The 19,153-nt window shown below is 37.9% G+C and overlaps 8 protein-coding genes across 8 annotated transcripts; 5 read left to right on the forward strand and 3 right to left on the reverse strand.

Moving 5' to 3' along the window:
• Positions 1-528: 528 nt before the first annotated feature.
• FDP41_001525 (uncharacterized protein) lies at positions 529-2,480 on the forward strand (the record flags this gene model as incomplete). Its single annotated transcript, XM_044704619.1, has 5 exons — positions 529-784; positions 873-953; positions 1,047-1,244; positions 1,629-1,970; positions 2,059-2,480. The coding sequence occupies 5 exons, from the start codon at positions 529-531 to the stop codon at positions 2,478-2,480; spliced, it is 1,299 nt and encodes a 432-aa protein (XP_044563895.1).
• Positions 2,481-2,895: 415 nt separating this feature from the next.
• On the forward strand, positions 2,896-3,294 carry FDP41_001526 (uncharacterized protein; the record flags this gene model as incomplete). The annotated part of the gene is made up of 1 exon (XM_044704620.1): positions 2,896-3,294. One exon carries the CDS (start codon positions 2,896-2,898, stop codon positions 3,292-3,294), a length of 399 nt encoding a protein of 132 aa, XP_044563896.1.
• A 2,485-nt stretch (positions 3,295-5,779) lies between these two features.
• Positions 5,780-8,311, forward strand: FDP41_001527 (uncharacterized protein; the record flags this gene model as incomplete). Its single annotated transcript, XM_044704621.1, has 2 exons — positions 5,780-6,387; positions 6,493-8,311. The coding sequence occupies 2 exons, from the start codon at positions 5,780-5,782 to the stop codon at positions 8,309-8,311; spliced, it is 2,427 nt and encodes an 808-aa protein (XP_044563897.1).
• Positions 8,312-8,604: 293 nt separating this feature from the next.
• Positions 8,605-9,125, reverse strand: FDP41_001528 (uncharacterized protein; the record flags this gene model as incomplete). Its single annotated transcript, XM_044704622.1, has 2 exons — positions 8,605-8,738; positions 8,996-9,125. The coding sequence occupies 2 exons, from the start codon at positions 9,123-9,125 to the stop codon at positions 8,605-8,607; spliced, it is 264 nt and encodes an 87-aa protein (XP_044563898.1).
• Positions 9,126-10,482: 1,357 nt separating this feature from the next.
• Positions 10,483-11,739, reverse strand: FDP41_001529 (uncharacterized protein; the record flags this gene model as incomplete). The annotated part of the gene is made up of 2 exons (XM_044704623.1): positions 10,483-11,124; positions 11,557-11,739. The coding sequence occupies 2 exons, from the start codon at positions 11,737-11,739 to the stop codon at positions 10,483-10,485; spliced, it is 825 nt and encodes a 274-aa protein (XP_044563899.1).
• A 451-nt stretch (positions 11,740-12,190) lies between these two features.
• FDP41_001530 (uncharacterized protein) lies at positions 12,191-12,937 on the forward strand (the record flags this gene model as incomplete). Its single annotated transcript, XM_044704625.1, has 1 exon — positions 12,191-12,937. One exon carries the CDS (start codon positions 12,191-12,193, stop codon positions 12,935-12,937), a length of 747 nt encoding a protein of 248 aa, XP_044563900.1.
• Positions 12,938-14,209: 1,272 nt separating this feature from the next.
• On the forward strand, positions 14,210-14,556 carry FDP41_001531 (uncharacterized protein; the record flags this gene model as incomplete). The annotated part of the gene is made up of 2 exons (XM_044704626.1): positions 14,210-14,217; positions 14,298-14,556. The coding sequence occupies 2 exons, from the start codon at positions 14,210-14,212 to the stop codon at positions 14,554-14,556; spliced, it is 267 nt and encodes an 88-aa protein (XP_044563901.1).
• Positions 14,557-14,634: 78 nt separating this feature from the next.
• FDP41_001532 (uncharacterized protein) lies at positions 14,635-19,136 on the reverse strand (the record flags this gene model as incomplete). Its single annotated transcript, XM_044704627.1, has 2 exons — positions 14,635-17,151; positions 17,256-19,136. 2 exons carry the CDS (start codon positions 19,134-19,136, stop codon positions 14,635-14,637), a joined length of 4,398 nt encoding a protein of 1,465 aa, XP_044563902.1.
• Between the last annotated feature and the right edge of the window lie 17 nt (positions 19,137-19,153).

Below are 19,153 nucleotides of genomic sequence, written 5' to 3' on the forward strand. Positions count from 1 at the left end.
GCATACGAGTTGATCGCTTGGACTCATCCAAACATGTACAAATTCTATAATTGTGTCTGTAGCTGTTGTTGTTATTTCCAACCACATACATCTCGAGATGCAGTTGCCATTTAGAAAACTAGCCATAATAGTAGAACAAGAGTATTGTGTCATGACAACAAAGATACCATCTCCATGAACACAATCATCTTTCTGAGTTTTTTCACTTTGACAACTGTCCCCAGGAATTTCCAAGTGTAATTCATTAGTATGACGTTCCTTTAAGTGACATCATGCATGCGGGACCTTTGGAATCAGGTTGACCAATCCAAACCTTTCTGTTGGATGAGTATGCTCTGTTGTAACCACCTCGTTCAAGTTGACTTGGGAACGCCCCAGCCAATAACTTGTACAATTCTTGCAGGGTGAAAAATTGGTGAAAAAATATTTCAGAAACCTCCAACCAACGCTTGGCTTGTTCCATCCTTGAAACCACTGCCAATATTTGCTCACGTTTACAATTACATAACAAATTTGAACCAAAGAGTAATGTCCACTCCCACTTACCAACCATTCCTATTGAATAACATGCTCGATTCCAACAAACAGACCATCGAAACACAAACACCTCTCGAAGAATGTCCTGTCCAAGTGCAAGAGGAACCTCTTCCTTCTTCCTCCCAAAGAAACCATCACAATGAGAGTGATGACGACTGTTGGGAGGACGAACTTGAAAATACCACTGCAACAAATAGCGTCATGAGGAAGATTCCAGTGACCTTGTTGAGTGGTTTTCTAGGAGCAGGTAAGCATTGCAAGAGTTTTCTGTTGTTGTTGTTTGTTTATGGACTATTCTCAAATCTCTCTTTCATTCACACGCAAACCTGTGGTAGGCAAGACCACTCTTTTGAAACACATTCTCATGAATCGAGAGAATCTTAAAGTAGCAGTGATTGTCAACGATATGGCTGAATGTAAGTGATGTTTCTTCAAAATGTTCTCATTCTCAATAATAATAATCATTGGATTATGAATGCGATCCTATTTGGGTCATCATTGAAACAAAGTGAATATCGATCATGCACTCGTCGAAAAGTCTGATGTGAAACTCAAACAGTTTGAAGAGAAATTAATCTCCATGCAAAATGGATGCATTTGTTGTACGTTGAGAGAAGATCTTCTCATGGAATTGTACGAATTGGCACATGAAGGTCGTTTTGATTATTGTGTCATTGAATCCACTGGAATTAGTGAACCCATACAAGGTAAGTTGGAAAAAGTTTACAAAAAGTTTTTAACAAGTGGTGTTGGAATTGGTTTTTCATGACGATAATGTGAATGGAACATGGTTGAATCTTGCACTTGTTTTTCGTCACACTGGTTCTCACCACACATCATGTTCTAGTGGCTGAAACCTTTAGTGTCGAGTTTCAAATTAGCAAAGAGGACTCTATAAAGAAGAAGAAAAAACTCAAAAACTCACCACACAAATCCTCTGGACACTCAAAGATCATGACACTTTCAGACTGTGTTCAACTGGATACTTGTGTCACGGTGGTGGATGCGTGTAGTTTCTTCCATGATCTGCTTTCCATTGAAACCTATGCTGAGAGATTTGGAAAAATCAAATCTACTCACATTGTTGGTAGTCTCTCAAATTCGAGCATTGATTCAAAAATTGAATCCTGAAGCACGAATTCATGAAACTTGTCATTCAAGAGTTCCGCTCTCTCAAGTCATTCACACCAATTTGTTCAACTTTGAACAAGCAGCTTGTCAATCTGGTTGGTTGAAAGAATTACGTGGTGATGGTGACTCTCATCAACCAGAAACTCTCGAATATGGAATTTCCAGTTTTGTTTATCGTCGAAGAAGACCCTTTCATACTGAGAAGTTGTTTCACTTGTTGTATCGTGAAAAGTATTTCCAAAAAGTGGCTCTCCGTTCCAAAGGATATGCATGGCTCTGTACACGAAATGATTACTGTGGAGGTAAGTGAATGTTGGTTCTTTGATGAGTTCTCTATTAATAATGTTAAAAACAACAATGAAACCAATGTTTGGAAATGGCAATCCATAGATTGGGAACAAGCAGGTCAACAAATGAACATTCATGATGGAGGAAAATTCTTTGTCGCTTTGGGAGAAGAGTTTTGCTTGGAATTGTATGGAAAAGAAATTGTTGAGAAGGCCATCAAGAATGACTTCTTTCAAAATAAGGTCGATTCGAATGAGAATTCATTCATGAATGCCATTGGTGATCGAAGACAAGAAATTGTCATAATTGGACAACATTTGAATGTTGAGGAGATTTGTCACAAGTTGGATCAAGTCCTTATTACAGAGGAGGAGTTTCAAAAGGGACCTCAATTCTATTCGACCATGTGTAAGGATGAGTTTGAACCCTTTACTAGTTTTTTAGATTTGGATTCCAATATGGAATGGGAGACGGACGAAGAGGAGGACCAACAGCATTTGGAAGAGGACAAAACAATGCCATAGATCTCTTCTCAAAGTTGAAATATCAAACAACAATATTAAATAAATTGCTTTTTTGGACAGAAGTGAATTCAAATTCTGACAGAATTTGAATTCATTAGAGATATTCCCAAATGAGAAGTGATGAGCATATCATATGTTATGAAATATATTTCACGTCGAGTTCTTTTCAAGTTTTGAATCTAATCCTGACATATTCAAAGCCCAGACCTGAGGTCAGCATTGAAAATCCATGATTATGAAACACAAAACCAGAAGAATTTTCCCGACCTCATCGCGAACGTTCCACTTTACAAAACACACGTTTACAGCTCTGCAACATCACACAGAAAAAAAAATAATCATTCTCTGATCACGAGTGATTTTTAAAACCCTTAAACCTTAATCATTCAATCAACCCTTATTTTCTCATCACACAATGGCAACTCTTCCATGGACTCAATGGGTACAAGGTGCTCTCCTCGCTCCATCAGCAGCATCAGGTGTTGAGGCTGTTTTATTGATCGGTAAGGACGGGGCCATGTGGGGTCTTGCTGGAAATTGGAATGTCTCTCCAACTGAGGCTCAATCATTGGCTGCTCTCTTGAAGGGATGGACCGAACAATCAGCACCAATCTCACCAACCTTTGCAGGATCCAAGTTCATGGGAATTAGATGTGATGGCACTGAGTTTGTTTGTAATGGACCAAATAAGACTGCTGCTGTTGGTGTTGTCTGCCCAAAGACTGTGGTTGTTGCAATGGGCAAATTGGAGCAAGCTCGTACCATTAGTGCAGCAATTGGAAAGGCTGTTTCTGCAGTGAATGAATACTTGTAATTGCGAGGTTCAAGTGAACTCAGTAAGCAATGTCTTTCGAAATTTGAAATGGCAAATAAATGTGTACTTGTAATTTCTCCAACTTCACTCCGATGCGATTCGATCAAACTGAGATTGATCAATTTAATGTTGACCTAAATAATGACGTAGTGTTCATTAATTTAACAACATTATTTAGGTCAATATTAAGTCGATCAATCTCAATTTTTATAATTATAAAAAATTCTTGTTATGAGAAATGTTATGATCAAAATTGTTATTACATTGCGATGGTGGTTCAATGTAGTGCATACGTGTGAAGAGTAATGCAATCCGTAAACTCGAGTTGCTCCCTCATGTCCGACACAACATGGATCAATCTTTTATCTTCAATATTGGGAATTGTTGTTGAGATCGCCTAAGGCAATGCAAACAACAATGGTTTTCAATTCCTTCAACATGTCATCCCAAAAGATTGATTCTGAACATTCTGTCACAATATTCTAAAATACATATAGTGAGCTCATATGACGGCAGTCTCTATGATGAGCACCATGGTCAGCATTGACAGGCATCAGAACAATAATGTTGTATCTTCATCTTGGGGCGCAACATGGTCATGTGATCCACAAAAACTCGGGGAACAGATGACTCTATATGAATTGCATCACTCCAAAACTTTTCAACACGTACACACTACCTTCCTCATGATCCTGACATGCAATTGGGACCTTGTTTTGGGGGTCCTTTCACTCTTCCGATTGTTCTTCCGCCACTCGTGGATAAACTTCCCGAGGTGCCTCCACTTCCTTTCGATTTGTGATCATTTGCTGGATTCAATGTAGTGAAGAATAAAACAATAAATGCAATAAACGCAGCCCACCAATGTTTGATCGTTCCGATGAAACCTCGTGATGATTGAATTTTTCCAGTGCTATCAATATACACCATTACAATAGTAATATTATTATTCGGAATTGCTAAATAATTTGGAAGGACTAGTGTCTACAATAAATTACAGGAATTGTATTGTTTGCAATTTATATAATTATTTGAAATTTTATCAAAGGATATGATAATTCCGAGGAGGGAGAGATGTGCGGTTGATGTTTGTCTTGAAAAATCCACGTTTCCGAAACTGCACACGGGAGTGAAGTGAAGGCTATTTTTTGTTGTTTGAGTTTGACATCAGCCACAAACACGTGTTTCTTACGTAATACCTGTTGCATCGTCCAAAATTGAACGAATAGCTGAGGTGATGAAACAAAACGGCCAAATTCAAATAATAAAGGCGCTCGAATTAGTCGTTACTGAATGAATTTCTTTCCAAAAACCAAATCTCCAGAAAAAAAAGCTCTCCCTTTAACACAGAACTGGTTTTTTGTGAGACAACTGAGTGGTGCTGTCTGACAAAACTACTACACACATCATATGGAATGAATTGCCAATACGTTGCACATGTGAAAATATTATCCAAAAGAATTTGCAACGCCATCAACACGTTCGCTGAGTCTGTTTATTTCCGATAATGCCAAATCATCGTGGAGCAAAACAGACTGTGTAGATTTCCACATCATCATCATCATCATCGGTAAAAGAGATAGTAATCCAAGCGAATGAATAGTGGCTCGACTCGGATGTACATCTGTTGGAATGGTGATGGCCATGATGAAGAATACACGATACTCGGAGATGAGGATGATTTTCAAACATGTTCACACACACATAAAAAGATACAATTATTATTCCCACCACTGTTAAGTGGTGAACAAAGCTATCATATTTATTCCCTACATATCTTGCATAGGGTGAAATGTCGTGTTCTCGCTGATTGGTTTTGTTGTTGGGTTTTAATCATTCATCGTGTGAAATTCCAAATTCTTCTCTTGGTTGTATGGTGCTCACTGTCGTAAAATCAAATTTTGAGACGTTGTAAAAAACCGTTAAAAAAATTTAAATTGCGCCAAAAAAACGCTTTCATCCCTCCAAAAAAAAATCATATTCACAACAGCTAGCCTAGAAGCATCATCGCTTGGCTTTGTGGTTGATTCAAGCCTTTTTCTTCCAATACGAATTCCATCATCATCACCTTCTTCATCAACACAGAGTAGCTGTATTGATGGTTGTTGTTCTTATGCTATTACTCTTGTAATCCAAGTTGATACAAACCTATTCACAGCAGCGTTGTTTGGTGTTTTGAAATTGTCCACAACATTTCGCAATAACCCAACATCATCACGTGTTTAAACTTCTCTCCGAGGATTGAAATGTAGGTATTTGTGTTCATCTCTCATTATTAAAGAGTTCTAATGATGATGTATTTCAATATATTATTGCACAATTCTCACTATGCGTTATTCGTCGCCACAGCAACAAAAGTTCAATCAAACCATTCAAGTCTCTGCGATTGTACAACTCAAAGAGATTCCTCTACTCGTGTTTACACAAACATTCATAATCCACATACACACATTTAAAAACATCATTGTTGAAAAGATCTCTCACAATGAGCCCTGCGACGACCACAACTACCAAGAAACAACCTAACTCGGCCTTTCTTCAAAATCAACCTCTCAATCCACCACCTCCTTCCACCAGTACATCACTCTCTACACAAAATTCAGCTCTGTACTCCCAACCTTCATCGGCACTGATAGATCCAGCATATCGACCCACGACGCCAACGAACCAGGGTGCAGACACGACCACCAAGAATTTATTCGGATTAAATTCAAAGTTCAATGGAACAATTCATCACCAACAAGGAGGATTGCTCTCTGGTATCGTAAATCATAATACAAGTCATTTGAACCACCAAACCACCATGTCTCAATCCTCTCCATCGCTTCATTCCACAGGTATCCATCATGGCATCAATCACATCATGGCACCACCGACACCTCAACACTCTGCAACTACATCCACAATCCAAAACAACAACAACAACAATATGGAGTCATCTTCCACGACACCAATAGCAATCCCTGCTTCATCGGTAACATCATCTAGCAATCTTGGCCAAGCAGACATGTCTGACGACGAGGAAGAGACCCAAGGAACGACCATTTCGGAGAGTACAGACGAGTCAGAAGATGAAACAACGGGAACAAAAAAGTAAGTTCAACACTTCATGTGATGATAGATTTTGACACGTTTCATAATGATTTTCCATACATACAACTCATATAATTTGATATTCCACACGTACGATGATAACAGAGACAAATCCAAGGTAAAATGGTCAGCAGAAGAAGACAAAACTTTAAAGGCTGCAGTCCTTCTTCACAGAGGAAAGAACTGGAAGAAGATTGCTGAACATTTTCCAGATAGAACAGACGTTCAATGTCTGCACAGGTGGCAAAAAGTGTTGAATCCTGATGTGGTGAAAGGACCTTGGACAGCCGAAGAAGATAACCAAGTTATTGAGCTTGTCAAAAAATATGGTGCCAAAAAATGGTCCCTCATTGCTCAACACTTACCAGGACGAATTGGAAAACAATGTCGTGAACGATGGCACAATCATTTAAATCCAGATATCAATAAGGGCCCTTGGACCGAGGAAGAGGACAGAATCATTGCTGAAGCTCATGAAAAGCTGGGAAATAAGTGGGCTCAAATTGCCAAGCTGCTCCCTGGACGAACTGACAATGCCATCAAAAATCACTGGAACTCGACAATGAGAAGGAAACTAGAACGAGAACGTAGAGAGCAACAAGGTCTTCCTCCAACCAAGCCACGAGGCAGATCATCAAAGAAAAAAAAGGAAGAATCCAACTTGGACGCCATCTCTGAAGCCAGTACCATGAGTACCAACTCTCTTGCATCAAGCCAAACAAACAGCACCACCGCTTCTGCATCTTCCACTCCTCTTCTTGCCGCCTCAGGTAGCGAACAAGTCAAACCAAAGCGAAAGTACACGAGAAGAAAGTCAAAGAAGATTGAGCAAAACCCAAGTGAATTGCCTCCAAAATCTCAGCCACCAACTCAAATCACGACCATCATGATGTCAGGTAGTGTTCCTTCCTCAAACGATGTCAACATGAGTGCATTGACTGAGATGAATCCTAATGACAGTTCTGCTCTCACAACCTACCAAGCAGACGCACAAGATTCTGGAGAGACTGCCAACTATGCAGAATCACTTTTTGTAGAGTTACCAGGAGGTACTGATCTCAACTCGTCTATTCTTGTACCACCACCATCCTATAATCCAGAACTAAGCTCAGACGTTTATCCAAACACATTGCAATACGATTTGGGATTTGGTTCCTCGCCTAGCAAGCACGACTCGTCCATGCTTAATAGCTCTTTCAACTTTGAGGATGTGTTTGCCAGCCCAAAGCATGACAGAAATGCCAGTTTCATTAGCCCCATCAAAAACACACCCTCAAAAAATATTTTCTTTTCACCTCCTAGGGACAGCTTGTCACCAGCTCGCTCATTTTATTCTCCATCCATATTGAGAAAGAGAAAACGAGATTCAGAGACCTTACAAGAAAGGATTGCACTCAACTCAAACACTCCTATTAAGAAAAAGTCTCCAATGAATGATCGCACATTGACGAGCCCAAACTTCTTGTTCAGCCCTTCTACTCCTCAACAACAAGAGAAAGCCAGAGACAATCAATCTTCATCGAGAAAGGTGGTTTCTCAGAAACGATTGGATTTCAATGATCAAGAACTCATTCAGACCACACCTCAAAGTACACGAGCCTCAACATCCACTAGCAATACTCCTGCAGCAACAGCAACACTTTTTAGAGGAGGTATTTCAAACTTTTCGCACATCAATAGTAAGATTAATTCTGTCGACAAGAATTTAGATTCATTCAGATCACCTTCAGAAAAAGTTCCTTTCACTCCTGAAAGAGATTCATCATCGTTGAGCTTTTCTCCATTTAGCACCAGAACACCTTCATATATCAACGCTTCACCTATCTCTCCTAGAATTCCTTCGCCATCCAGCTTGACAAAACGAAATGCGTATTCACAAGCAGAAATGCTCTTTTCAGCCCTTACAAGAAACAATAAGGAGTGATGAGTTGATTGTAATTGTGATTGCCGAATAAAGTGTGCCCTTTCACAAACAGCTGTTTCAAGATTTCTTGAAGATCAGTTCGAGCATTTATGTACATAAATTCAATGATTGAACACGAAGCTTTAAATCTGTTGCACTTCATCAAATTAATAAAAATGATAATGAGACAATTGACAATGGTAACTTTAGTTTATATTGATTCTTACATGAAAGTTGTGTCGATGGGATGAGGTATGGATGTATTTCCAAGGTGGCTTAACGGGTGGTGACATGATGATTTGGTAGGAATGAAATTATTGTTCGTCTTGCATTTCGTGTCGTTTTAACTCTTCACGCAATTGTTTTGAGAAATCATCCACATCTTCATCGTCCCAATCTTCCTCCCATTCAAGTTGTTCTTGCTCTTGTGCTTGATTGATATCCCAATCTAATCAATGTTATTTTTCATTAATTGGCAAAATTCAGGTTGACATAAATTATGAATGAAATTTCGTTCAGCATCATCCGATCACATTTGAGCAAGATTTTTCAAAGTAATACAATAATTATTATTATTGATTGTATCAAAAAAATTGTATGATTCAAGCAAGCCACACACAAGTTCATGATCCGATCAAAAGATGTGATTGTTTTTTCGTCATTCCCAAAAAATACACAAAAAATACACAAAAAATACAAACATACTTTCATCTTCAAATTCCTCAAAATCATCATCCTCGAGGATGTCTTGATCCTCCAAATTTTTCTGTTCGGATGGTGTGGTTGCCGTGGTGGTGGTTGCACTCGTTGTTGTTTCCTTCTTATCGGATGGCATTTTTTTTGCTTGTTTGAAAAATCGCAATTCAGTGTTATTTTTAGCACTTTGTCATTAAGGCTTACAAAAAACAGGAGTGTTTCTTGACAAGATGTTTATCCTTTTCGAAGAGGTGTGAGATCGAGTTCCAAAGTTTATTATCAAGAGAATGAATTTTCGAACCTGCAAAGAAGGACGTGTTTCGAGATTTGAGAGTCTGGTCACTAAATCTTTTTCCAACAATTCACAACCATATAAGGAAAGATATTTCATATAGATCCATGTAGTGCACATGTAAAGGAGCACACAATCATGCTTTCTCCTCTCTGGAACACATATAAAGGAATACTTTGCTTGGCACTTTCATCTGTATCATTAATTTCAACAAGAGAAATGCCAACGACAATAAACGATACCATTAATCACTCGAACGATCGACGGGATTTGAGGTTCACGAGTTACTTGTTGCGAGTGATGATCCAAAAGGAGTGTCTTGACAAATTTGAGTAATTTGGGATTGAAGAACGATGAATGTTGAGAATCGGTATAGATCGATCTCATGAAGAAGAAGCTTAGCACTGGTTTTAGAATTAGAAAATAATCTCCTTTGGTTGATGCATACTTGTTCATATAATTTTAGAGAATGCCACTGCAAGTGTCGGATTGATAGTAGCTACTTGTTGAGATGAACAAAGGAAATCCACAATCACAAAACACCACATATTCCAAATCCATCTTGTCACGAGTGGAGTTTTCAAATCTGGTCACAAATACACCCTTCAATGTTCCAAAACGTTTTTTCACAAGCTCTGAACAAACATTGACCGATTGCTTTGGGCCTCTAATCATTTGTGAATCTGTTGTTCAAGATGGAGTAATTTTTCTATTATGGAAAGATGATTCATTGCCTCGTGTGATTTTTGTTCGACTTGAATTGAGTGATCTGTCTTCCACGAGTCATAGTTTGTTAAATATTGATTCATTCGTTTGACATTTTGTAATTTAACAAATGTTTTCAATATACTCCAGTAAGTATATTTGTTGTCAGCAGTGTCATTCACTTTAGATTGTTTTCTCTTATTCCTCTTTTTCAATTTTGGTTTCAAATTCTTGATCTTCTTCTTGATAAAACAATTGATTGAAGTATTGAATCATTTCATGTAAATAATTGAAAACACTTGCTAATCTGAAAGGGTCGAAGTGTTGTCCAATCCGAATGAAGAGAAAATTGCATCGAATTGAGACATTTTTGTAAAAGACTGAGAACTCAGTCCTTCTTCCGCCATCATTGTTTATTACATGAGTATGTGATGTGGTTCCAATGATTCATTCGTCTCAATATAAAACCAAATGACCATATTAAATAAAAATTGGAAAATTATTCAGTGAGCATTTTAAGGAATGAGGGCATCAATGCCTTAGCACCACCATTGACCACAAAGGTCTTGAGGAGACTCTTCTTTTGATAGAATTCCAACAATGGAGAGGTTAATTTGTCATATTCAACAAGTCTCTTTCGTACAACTTCCTCACGATCGTCATCTCTTTGAACGAGTGAATCCTTAGCTCCACAACCATCACAAATTCCCTCAACCTTTGGAACCAATGGAGGCATGTCCAAACCATCTCTCTTGATGTGAGCAAAATTGTAGACTTGTCCACAATTAGAGCAAACTCTTCTATTACTAATCTTGGCAATGATGATATCTTCATCTTGATGCAAGTTGAGAACGAGATCGAGTTTAATCTTGTCGGAGAGTGAGTCAAGTTTGATGGCTTGAGTAATGGTACGTGGAAATCCATCCAAGATGAAACCCTTTCCTGTTCCGGCCACACTCTGGGTGATTTTGTTCACCAAGAGATCAATGACCAATTCATCAGGAACCAAAGCACCCTTGGAAGTATAGGATTGCATCTCCAAACCAATCTTGGTCTTGTTCTTGATCTCTTCTCTGATAATATCTCCGGCAGCAATGTGAGGAATGTTTAATTGTTCAGCAGCACGACTTGCATAAGTTCCCTACATGATTTGTCGGAAGGAAATTGACAATGATGATGATAATGACCAGGATTTCAATAAGTAGTTTCAACGAGAGAGTGCATTCAGTAATTTTGTTTGATAAAGGATGATAACGACAGTAGGATGTAAACGAAATACAGAGAGTTTACAGGCATACATATCGTCGTTCGGAGGTGAATGATCATTCAAGAGAATCATTCGTATTAATAATGCAACAGCAAATGGCGGTGGCTTGTAAAAAATCACAATGACGATGATGTCATCATCACGATACAAAACAGAAATTTTCATCCATTCGAAACCATGAACAGACAATCATAGATTGCCATAATCACATAGGTGGGGTCAAATCATCATCATCATTGAAATTCAGCACCACATCATCCGTGTCAAATTTTGATCATCATGAAACCTCAAAATATTGATACATACCTTTCCTGCACCAGGTCTACCAACAAGCAAAACACCCTTCTTGAAAGTGCTTTGTTCAGCAAAATTAGAAGAGCATTGGGATGAGAAATTTCTGAATTGATGAGTCGATACGAAACCAGAGGCAACAAGGGAGGATCTGGAATTGGCAACTACGAGTTTACGGGCAAGGGAGGACTTGTTCATTTTTTTTTGATTTTTTGACCGAGTAATACACCTCGACAGTCAACTTTGCAAAGAAGCAGTGGAAGAATGAGGTTTTGAAGATTCTTGAAAGTGAGAGGAGCCAATAATTACAGAACAAGGGAGAGAGGGTCTTGAGATTTTTTGTCGAAAAGCATTTTGCTTCATGGAACGAAATAGAGGGAGCAACATGTGACGAAAGGAAGAAAACATTTGCGTGCGTTTGGTTGGTTGAAAGACACTTTTTCTGGCATTGTTTTATTTCCTTGCAAACACCTCAAAGAAACACTTGATTGATGCCACAAAGGCCTCAAACGAACAAACCACGAAATTCTCCATTTTCTAATTGGTCGGCAAAAATAGAATTTTGAAATTAAAATAAAAATAAACTTCACTAATTTTCTGGCATTCCCAAGTTGAATACAAAAAAAACATCAACACCGTCATCATCAACATGGGCTCTGCAGGCAAGGTCCGAATCCAAACTCCTTTCGTCCCTTCCAAACATTTAACAGCCAAACAGGCTCGCCAAATTCACTTGTTGGCTAATCCACCTCAACAGGCCCCCGGACAAGCAACTCAACAACAACCAATACCCTTCTTTTATACCAACTTCACTTCCTTTCTTCATGACAATCAAAAGAATAGAAAGAAGGAAAGAACTGGAAGAGATCGGAAACGACATTTGTTCAATACAAGAGTGAAGAGATGGAATGGCTCCTCGGATGATCATGGAGTGAGCAATGAACCATCCTTCTCTCTGGTCTATCCCAAGAAGGATCAAGAGAGTGGTTTTTATGAATATCCAAAAGCTTCGGAATCTATCAATTCCATTCAAACACAATTCCATCGTTCACAACAAGAGGAATTCAAAAAGCAGAGAACCATTCAAAACCGATCCAAGAGAACCCGAGAGAAGATGATGAAAAAGATGGAGAAGCAACAGGAGGTAGAGTCTCATCATCATGATCGCTCTGAATCATTGGATTCCACATCATCATCCACAAGTGTTTCAGAGGAGTCTTCTACCCAACCACCACAAAATGTTCTCGCTCAACGCATTCAATTCTTAATGCAAACTCCTCCATTGAGAGCAGCCCCACGAACTGCAGATTCATCATCATTGGTAAACATGGGATGGTCCAGTCGAATGACAGCTTTGACTAATGTGAGTTATGCCAGACCTGGAAAAGTCCATTGAAAAGTTGCGGAGCATTGAAATCATGCAACTCTTTTCCAAGAAGTCCATATTTTGTGGTTTTTTGAAATTCTCGGAAAATGATGTTGTTGCAAATGTTTGCAACGTCTCAAACTCGTGTTGAGAAGAAGGGTTTTCCAATCATTGGAATGTTCCCATGTTTGAAATTCTTGATTTAAGGCCATGAGAGAGTTTATGCATTTCTTGAATTTAAGGAATTTTGGAGATGCATGACAGCCGTGAAAATGTGCTTTTCAACAAATTTGGTTGAAAAATAACCATCTTGTGTGAAGAGTTTAATGATCCAACAAAGAAGATTTGGAACAAATTGAAATTTGATACAATTTGAATTCGAAATTTTATTAAATTTAATTGTTTTCTTCCAATAGTTGACTCTGTGCATTAAAAAGTGAAAATTCGAGGAAAACAAGAAGAAACCATGAAATCAAGCAAAAACAAGGGAAATTAATTCAACATCGATGTGCGAATTTGATCCAAATCATGTGTTTTTTCGTATTTGTTTCATTTTTGTCCTTTCATTCAACAGAGCAAAACTCAAAACTTGAAGAATTTGAAAAAATCAAAGCTTGTGGAATTTTAATGCACAGGCCCAACTTGAGCTCATTCATATTTCATTATCTTTGATGCTTATTTCTTGTGATTTCATTGCAAACACCAAATTCCGCAAAATTCAAATTTCACAACTTTGGAGTTGATTGAGATTCTCGCAGATCCAAGAATTATATTTTGAATTGGAAAGTCAGTGAATTGAGAATTCACTGAATTGTGAATCATGTTTTAACATCAAATTCGTATCAACTAATTTCATTCTTTCCGTTCAAAACTGACACTTAATTGCAATATCACTCAGTATCGACGATTTACCACTGCAAAGTTTTGAAAGGCATGTTTGGAAAAAGTTAGAGCCTTGATTTCTAAAGTGTGAAAATACCAATTCAAATGCATCAAATCCATGTACTGATAACAAAGCATTCCAATGTTCTTCATCTCGTTCGAGTGCGAATACCGATTTTAAAATGGTGTGTGCAAACTTGATACAGGCATCTTGTTCGTATCGGCGATCAATGGTCACAACCATTCCTGATACATAACAAGGACATTCAGCCATCTTTGTTTGGGAAGGAAATTCACATGAAAAAATAACGGTACCATCAAATGATAACTCATTCAAGTGAATAGTTGGCGTGGATGTTACAGTGTTGATGTCCTCATCTTATTATTAAGGAAGTGAAAGATGGACAAAATTGGCATTTGATGTGCAAGTAAGTATAACTACAAGCTTAATGTTGTGTACATCATGATGCTGATGTTTGAAACATTCATATTAATGGACAACCTAAAGTTTTTTGAACCAGCTTCTTGCCCTGGTAGAAGATTTGCCTCAGTTTGATGATGCAAAAAACAACAAAACCAAAACTGCACTTCTCAAGCAAAGTGCCACCAATTATGAAGCCATGCTCAAAGCGAGAGATTGTGATTTGTCGAGTGACGAGCTTGATAGTATCAGTACAGCAATTACTGACTGTGGTCAAGACTCAAACTCTGATTTCGCCGATGTCATCGAAAGGCTCAAAAAGAAGAAAGAAGCATTAGAAAAGTAATCAAACAATGACATTTGTTGTGTCGATTTGTAATGCGGAGTTTTGATAATATTCAATGATTCAGCACGAGACAATTATTTACTCAGTTACTTGTTCCACTACTTCTGTTTGATGAGATGTCATGCTCACTGGTGGTGTATGTTCTGTGAGCTCAAACGTATAGCCATATCGATCGCATAGCCATTCCACGACCTTCAATACATTGGTTTTTGCTTGACAAGTTACTAAGGTGCACTGAATTTCACTTAGCTCTCGTAAGGCAACTTGGTCATTTGAAAATAAATCAAAATTGCGCACCACAAACCACACCAATTTCTGTTTGTGAAAGGAGGCTAGTCTTTGCACATAAAAGTCATGTAATAAGGTTGAGTCGCATTTGTCAGATGCGTTCTGCAGATGATGAGAATCCTCATTCGCTGCAATCTTGTTCAGCACTCCAAAAACATATTTCAATCGCCCAACGACATTTTCTCGAGTGATTGGCCCTGCGAGTGCATGATAATATTCCATGATTTCTTGGGAGGCAATATTCTTTGTGAGGAATGGAGACCCAATATTCGATGATGAAAGTAAATATGCATCAATGGTGGTGAGCAGTTTTGAAAAGTTGTTATTCTCCAACGCCAGATTGAGAAGTTCAATCACATTCTCATCGCAAATCAATTGGCCAATGTTGTGCTCGGCAAGGTCTTTCAAACCTTGAATCATGAAAAAGTCTGCTGCTTGAAATAATTCTAAATAGGATTGCACATCCAATGGTGGTGTCAATTCATGAACTTGCTCAATCGTACTTTGTTCATTAGGATTCTCTGATTGAGTTTCATCATAATTTGCGTCATTTGATTCAATTAATTCTGAGCTGGGTGATTTGGAAAAATCTTTCTCCGTGTTGTTTTCACATTGGAGTTGCTTTGTAGTTTCATCTTCTTTAGATGCAACATGGTTCTTGTCATTCTCGCTATCATATTTGTCAAGAACCATGATGGATGAACTTTCTCCATTTAGTTCTACATTTTGTTTTTCTGAAATGTCATTATTTTCTGCATGATCGATCGTGATGACACAACTTTGTTCCTCCAAAGTCTCCAAATCTTCTTCATTCATTGTATGGCTTTGATCTTTGTTCTCTAAATATTCATCGAGATCGTCATCATCATCTACATAGCAAACTTCACGGTAAGTATTGATTTGATGACTTTCCTCAAGTTTGTATTGCATTTCGTGATAACTTGCACGTTGAAAATCTGGAAAACTGTGAGGTAATGGTGGCATATGAAGATAATTGTGGTACAGATAGTACACAAATAATTGAAGTGTTTTCTTAGATTTGATAAATTCACTAACATTGTACTCTGTGACTTGTTTTTCGCTAAATGTTCCTGCCATTAATTGTTTGAAATAGAGGGAACGAGAAGAAAGAATAAATTTGTGAACTTTGCATTCAATTCTGTGTTTGGAGCGGAGTAATTCACGATGATCATCCATGTTATTATTTTGATGTTCTTGTTCGTTTTGTTGTTGGATACCATATTCCTCATCCAATAATGGAATGAATAGTATGAAGTCTTTGGATTCATCATCTCGCCACAATAAATTCAAAGTGCAACATTTGTCATGCTTATCATAACGGTCCAACAAATATTCATGGGAAAATCCGTCTTGATGTTGAATTGTGTCTGCATCATCGAGATAATTCTTATACATCACATGAACGTCAAGTGGCCAAGTTGAGAACAAAGCATTAAGCGTTTGACATTTGGCTACTTCGTGAGTCTGGTCAAACATATTTTCCAAAATTCCAAGATAAATATTTTCAATCCACGATTCCACAACATCATGATCCAAACAAATATTTTCAAAATTCTTCAATATTAAACGCTCACGAATCATGGCAATTTCTAAACCTTTGGAGCGCATTTCTGGTATGCGAAAGAAATCATTGTATAATGAGGAGCATCTGCTGCGAATTAATGGAGTGTATACACCAATCTTGTCGTGCCCATTCATAATAAAGCTATCATTGTAAGATGGATTGTTTTCATTAAGGAAATGCGTAATGTCATCAGCCATTGTGTCATCGTTCACCAATGTATCATAGTCACACAAGTTATATTCAACACTGACTTCCTCTCGAGCTGTTTCTTCGGGATCGTCCTCTTCAAAAAATGTAGATACATCTTCATGGATGGCATCCGAAAAATTATTTGGTGGAATAGAGGGCTGTGACTTGAATTGTGGGTGCAACTCCTTAAATTTTGGTTCAACCAATTCAGAAAGCCTCGATGGTGAAAATAGTTTCGCCAATCTTAATTCCTTAATTGCACAAATGATGTCATCCTTGTCCACAAAGTTATTTTTCTTCGTTAATTGCAAATATTCAATAATTTTTCCGATATAGCTTTTAAGAACAAAGAATCCTTCTAGAATACTTCCTTCGTTGCAAGAAACAACCCCAGCCTGGCGCATTAGTCTCATTAAATCGATATGAAGGGAATCGCTTTCTGGATTCTGATGCTTCATATCGATGCTGGTCTCAAAGGCATGATCCAGTGGTAGAATAAATCCATCCTCATCATCATCATCCTGAGCTTGGCGCTGTAATAATTTCACATGTCCAATTCCATCATCCGTAGAACGTCAACAAAAAAACACACCATAGATCAAATTCATTATTCAACAACAAGTAGTTCCACACTTACATTAAAGTTTCTATACAAAGTCACCCATTCTTCATCGGCAACACTGGTGCTCTCTTCTACCGCTCCATGATACAACCAGTCTTCACAACTTGAAATGCTGGTTGGAACAGTGTCAGCATTGAATAATTTGCTCGATCTGTACGTTTTCAAAGTAGAAGGAGAGATGGGATGAGAATACCACAGAGGATGGGGTGTTTTAGCGGTCGTGTCTACTTGGACCATGCGTCCACAGTATCTCGATTGCCAATTTTCAATGATATTTTGATCATCCATCTCTTCCATAGAATCATAGTCGTCTGAATCTCGATCTGAAATTTCCTCAGATTCTTCAGAGTCATAATTGGAGAATGTTCTTGTCAAGTCTTCTGTGATTTCTTCCAAGTTGACATATTCCGCTAAATGGTCCTCAATCACTTCAACTGAGGTATCACCAGTAATTATGTAGTTGGAACCATGCTCGTCTATGAACTGATCTAGAATACACCTTACTAAAGCTCGACATTCCATTTGATATTCCTCTTGGGTAGAGCGGTGAAGTAAATAAATGAGCTCTTGATTTAAACAATTCAGAATCATTAAGGAAACGCCAAGCCGCATGTGTGACACCTCGATATCTTGGTGCTCCTCGTGAGAACCACCCTTCACATGCATTCTCATGGTTTTTTCAAGAATTCGAAGAAAGGGATGATCTACTGCATTTTCAGGTAAGGCATCGTATAAGAAAATTTCAACAAAAGGAGGTTCGTAATTGTTTCCAAAATCTTTTTCATCAGCCAATGTCTTGTTAAATAGATACGAGCATATGAAAATGTCTTCATAATCAGAAAGGTCTTCGAAGCACGCAACCGAATAGGTCAACGCTTGTTCTTGACTAATTTCATCATCAATGTCATAATCTTGTTTCAGCATTGAAGGAGAAAGGTAAAACGCATCAATGAAGGAGTATTGCATTATGGGATATCTGTTTGGGGCAATCTCTGCGATGCTTGGAATTTTAGCTTCTTCATCATTGTTGCTTAATAAATTCTCCTCTCGTTGGTCTTTGAGAATTTGTGGCAGAATATATTTGATCCAATTTTCTGCCGTATTGTAAGTCTTTCCAGATAGATCCCAACCCACATTATCCAAAAGTTGTTCATTTTCAAATCTCAAATTCGATTGAATCAATTTTTTGATAAACTCTTCATCGTGTATCTGACATCGTTTAACCATTTTGTCAGCTAGAAATAGTGATATTGATTCTATCGATTCTCTCTTCTTGAACAATTCCGAGAAAAATTTGATGACACGCTCCTTTTTCTTGGCCTGCTCTTCATTGCTTGTCACTTCATCTCTTGAATGCTCAGAATGAATGTCGAAACATTTCAATGAATCGGTGCTGGACCAGTTCTCAATACCAAGAATAACATTTGACAACATGTGTCTCACTTTACGAACTTGCCAAATTCGATCATATTTGCTGTGAATTGCGTCAGTTTGGTCCTCAACGGTAACTTGACTATTCTCATCGTGAATTTGTTCGATAAATACTTCATCACCATTCTTTGGAAAATTATCTTCGTATTGTTGTAGTAATAAATATTTCAAATCCAACACTTCATCATTCCATGTCTTTGACTTTTTCAACTCATTTCGAACCTCTTCTTCCGATGATTCTTGATCCTGCTCTTCTTCAATAAAACTTTCCGAATCTTTCTGATCCTGATTCAATGCTGCTTCTCTCTTTCTCTTCAGAGAATATGAGGGTTGTTGGTCTTCTTCTTCTTCTTCGGAATGATTGGTTGGGAGGTTGGTTGAGAGTCCTGAAACATTTTTTTTTAAAAATCTCAAAATCCGATTATTTCTGGAAATTCTTATAAGAGTTCCAAAAAATTCGTTCATTTTCAAACAACCTCATC

This window comes from Naegleria fowleri, assembly GCF_008403515.1.
Source record: "Naegleria fowleri strain ATCC 30894 chromosome Unknown tig27, whole genome shotgun sequence".
Classification (NCBI taxonomy): Eukaryota; Heterolobosea; class Eutetramitea; order Acrasida; family Naegleriidae; genus Naegleria; species Naegleria fowleri.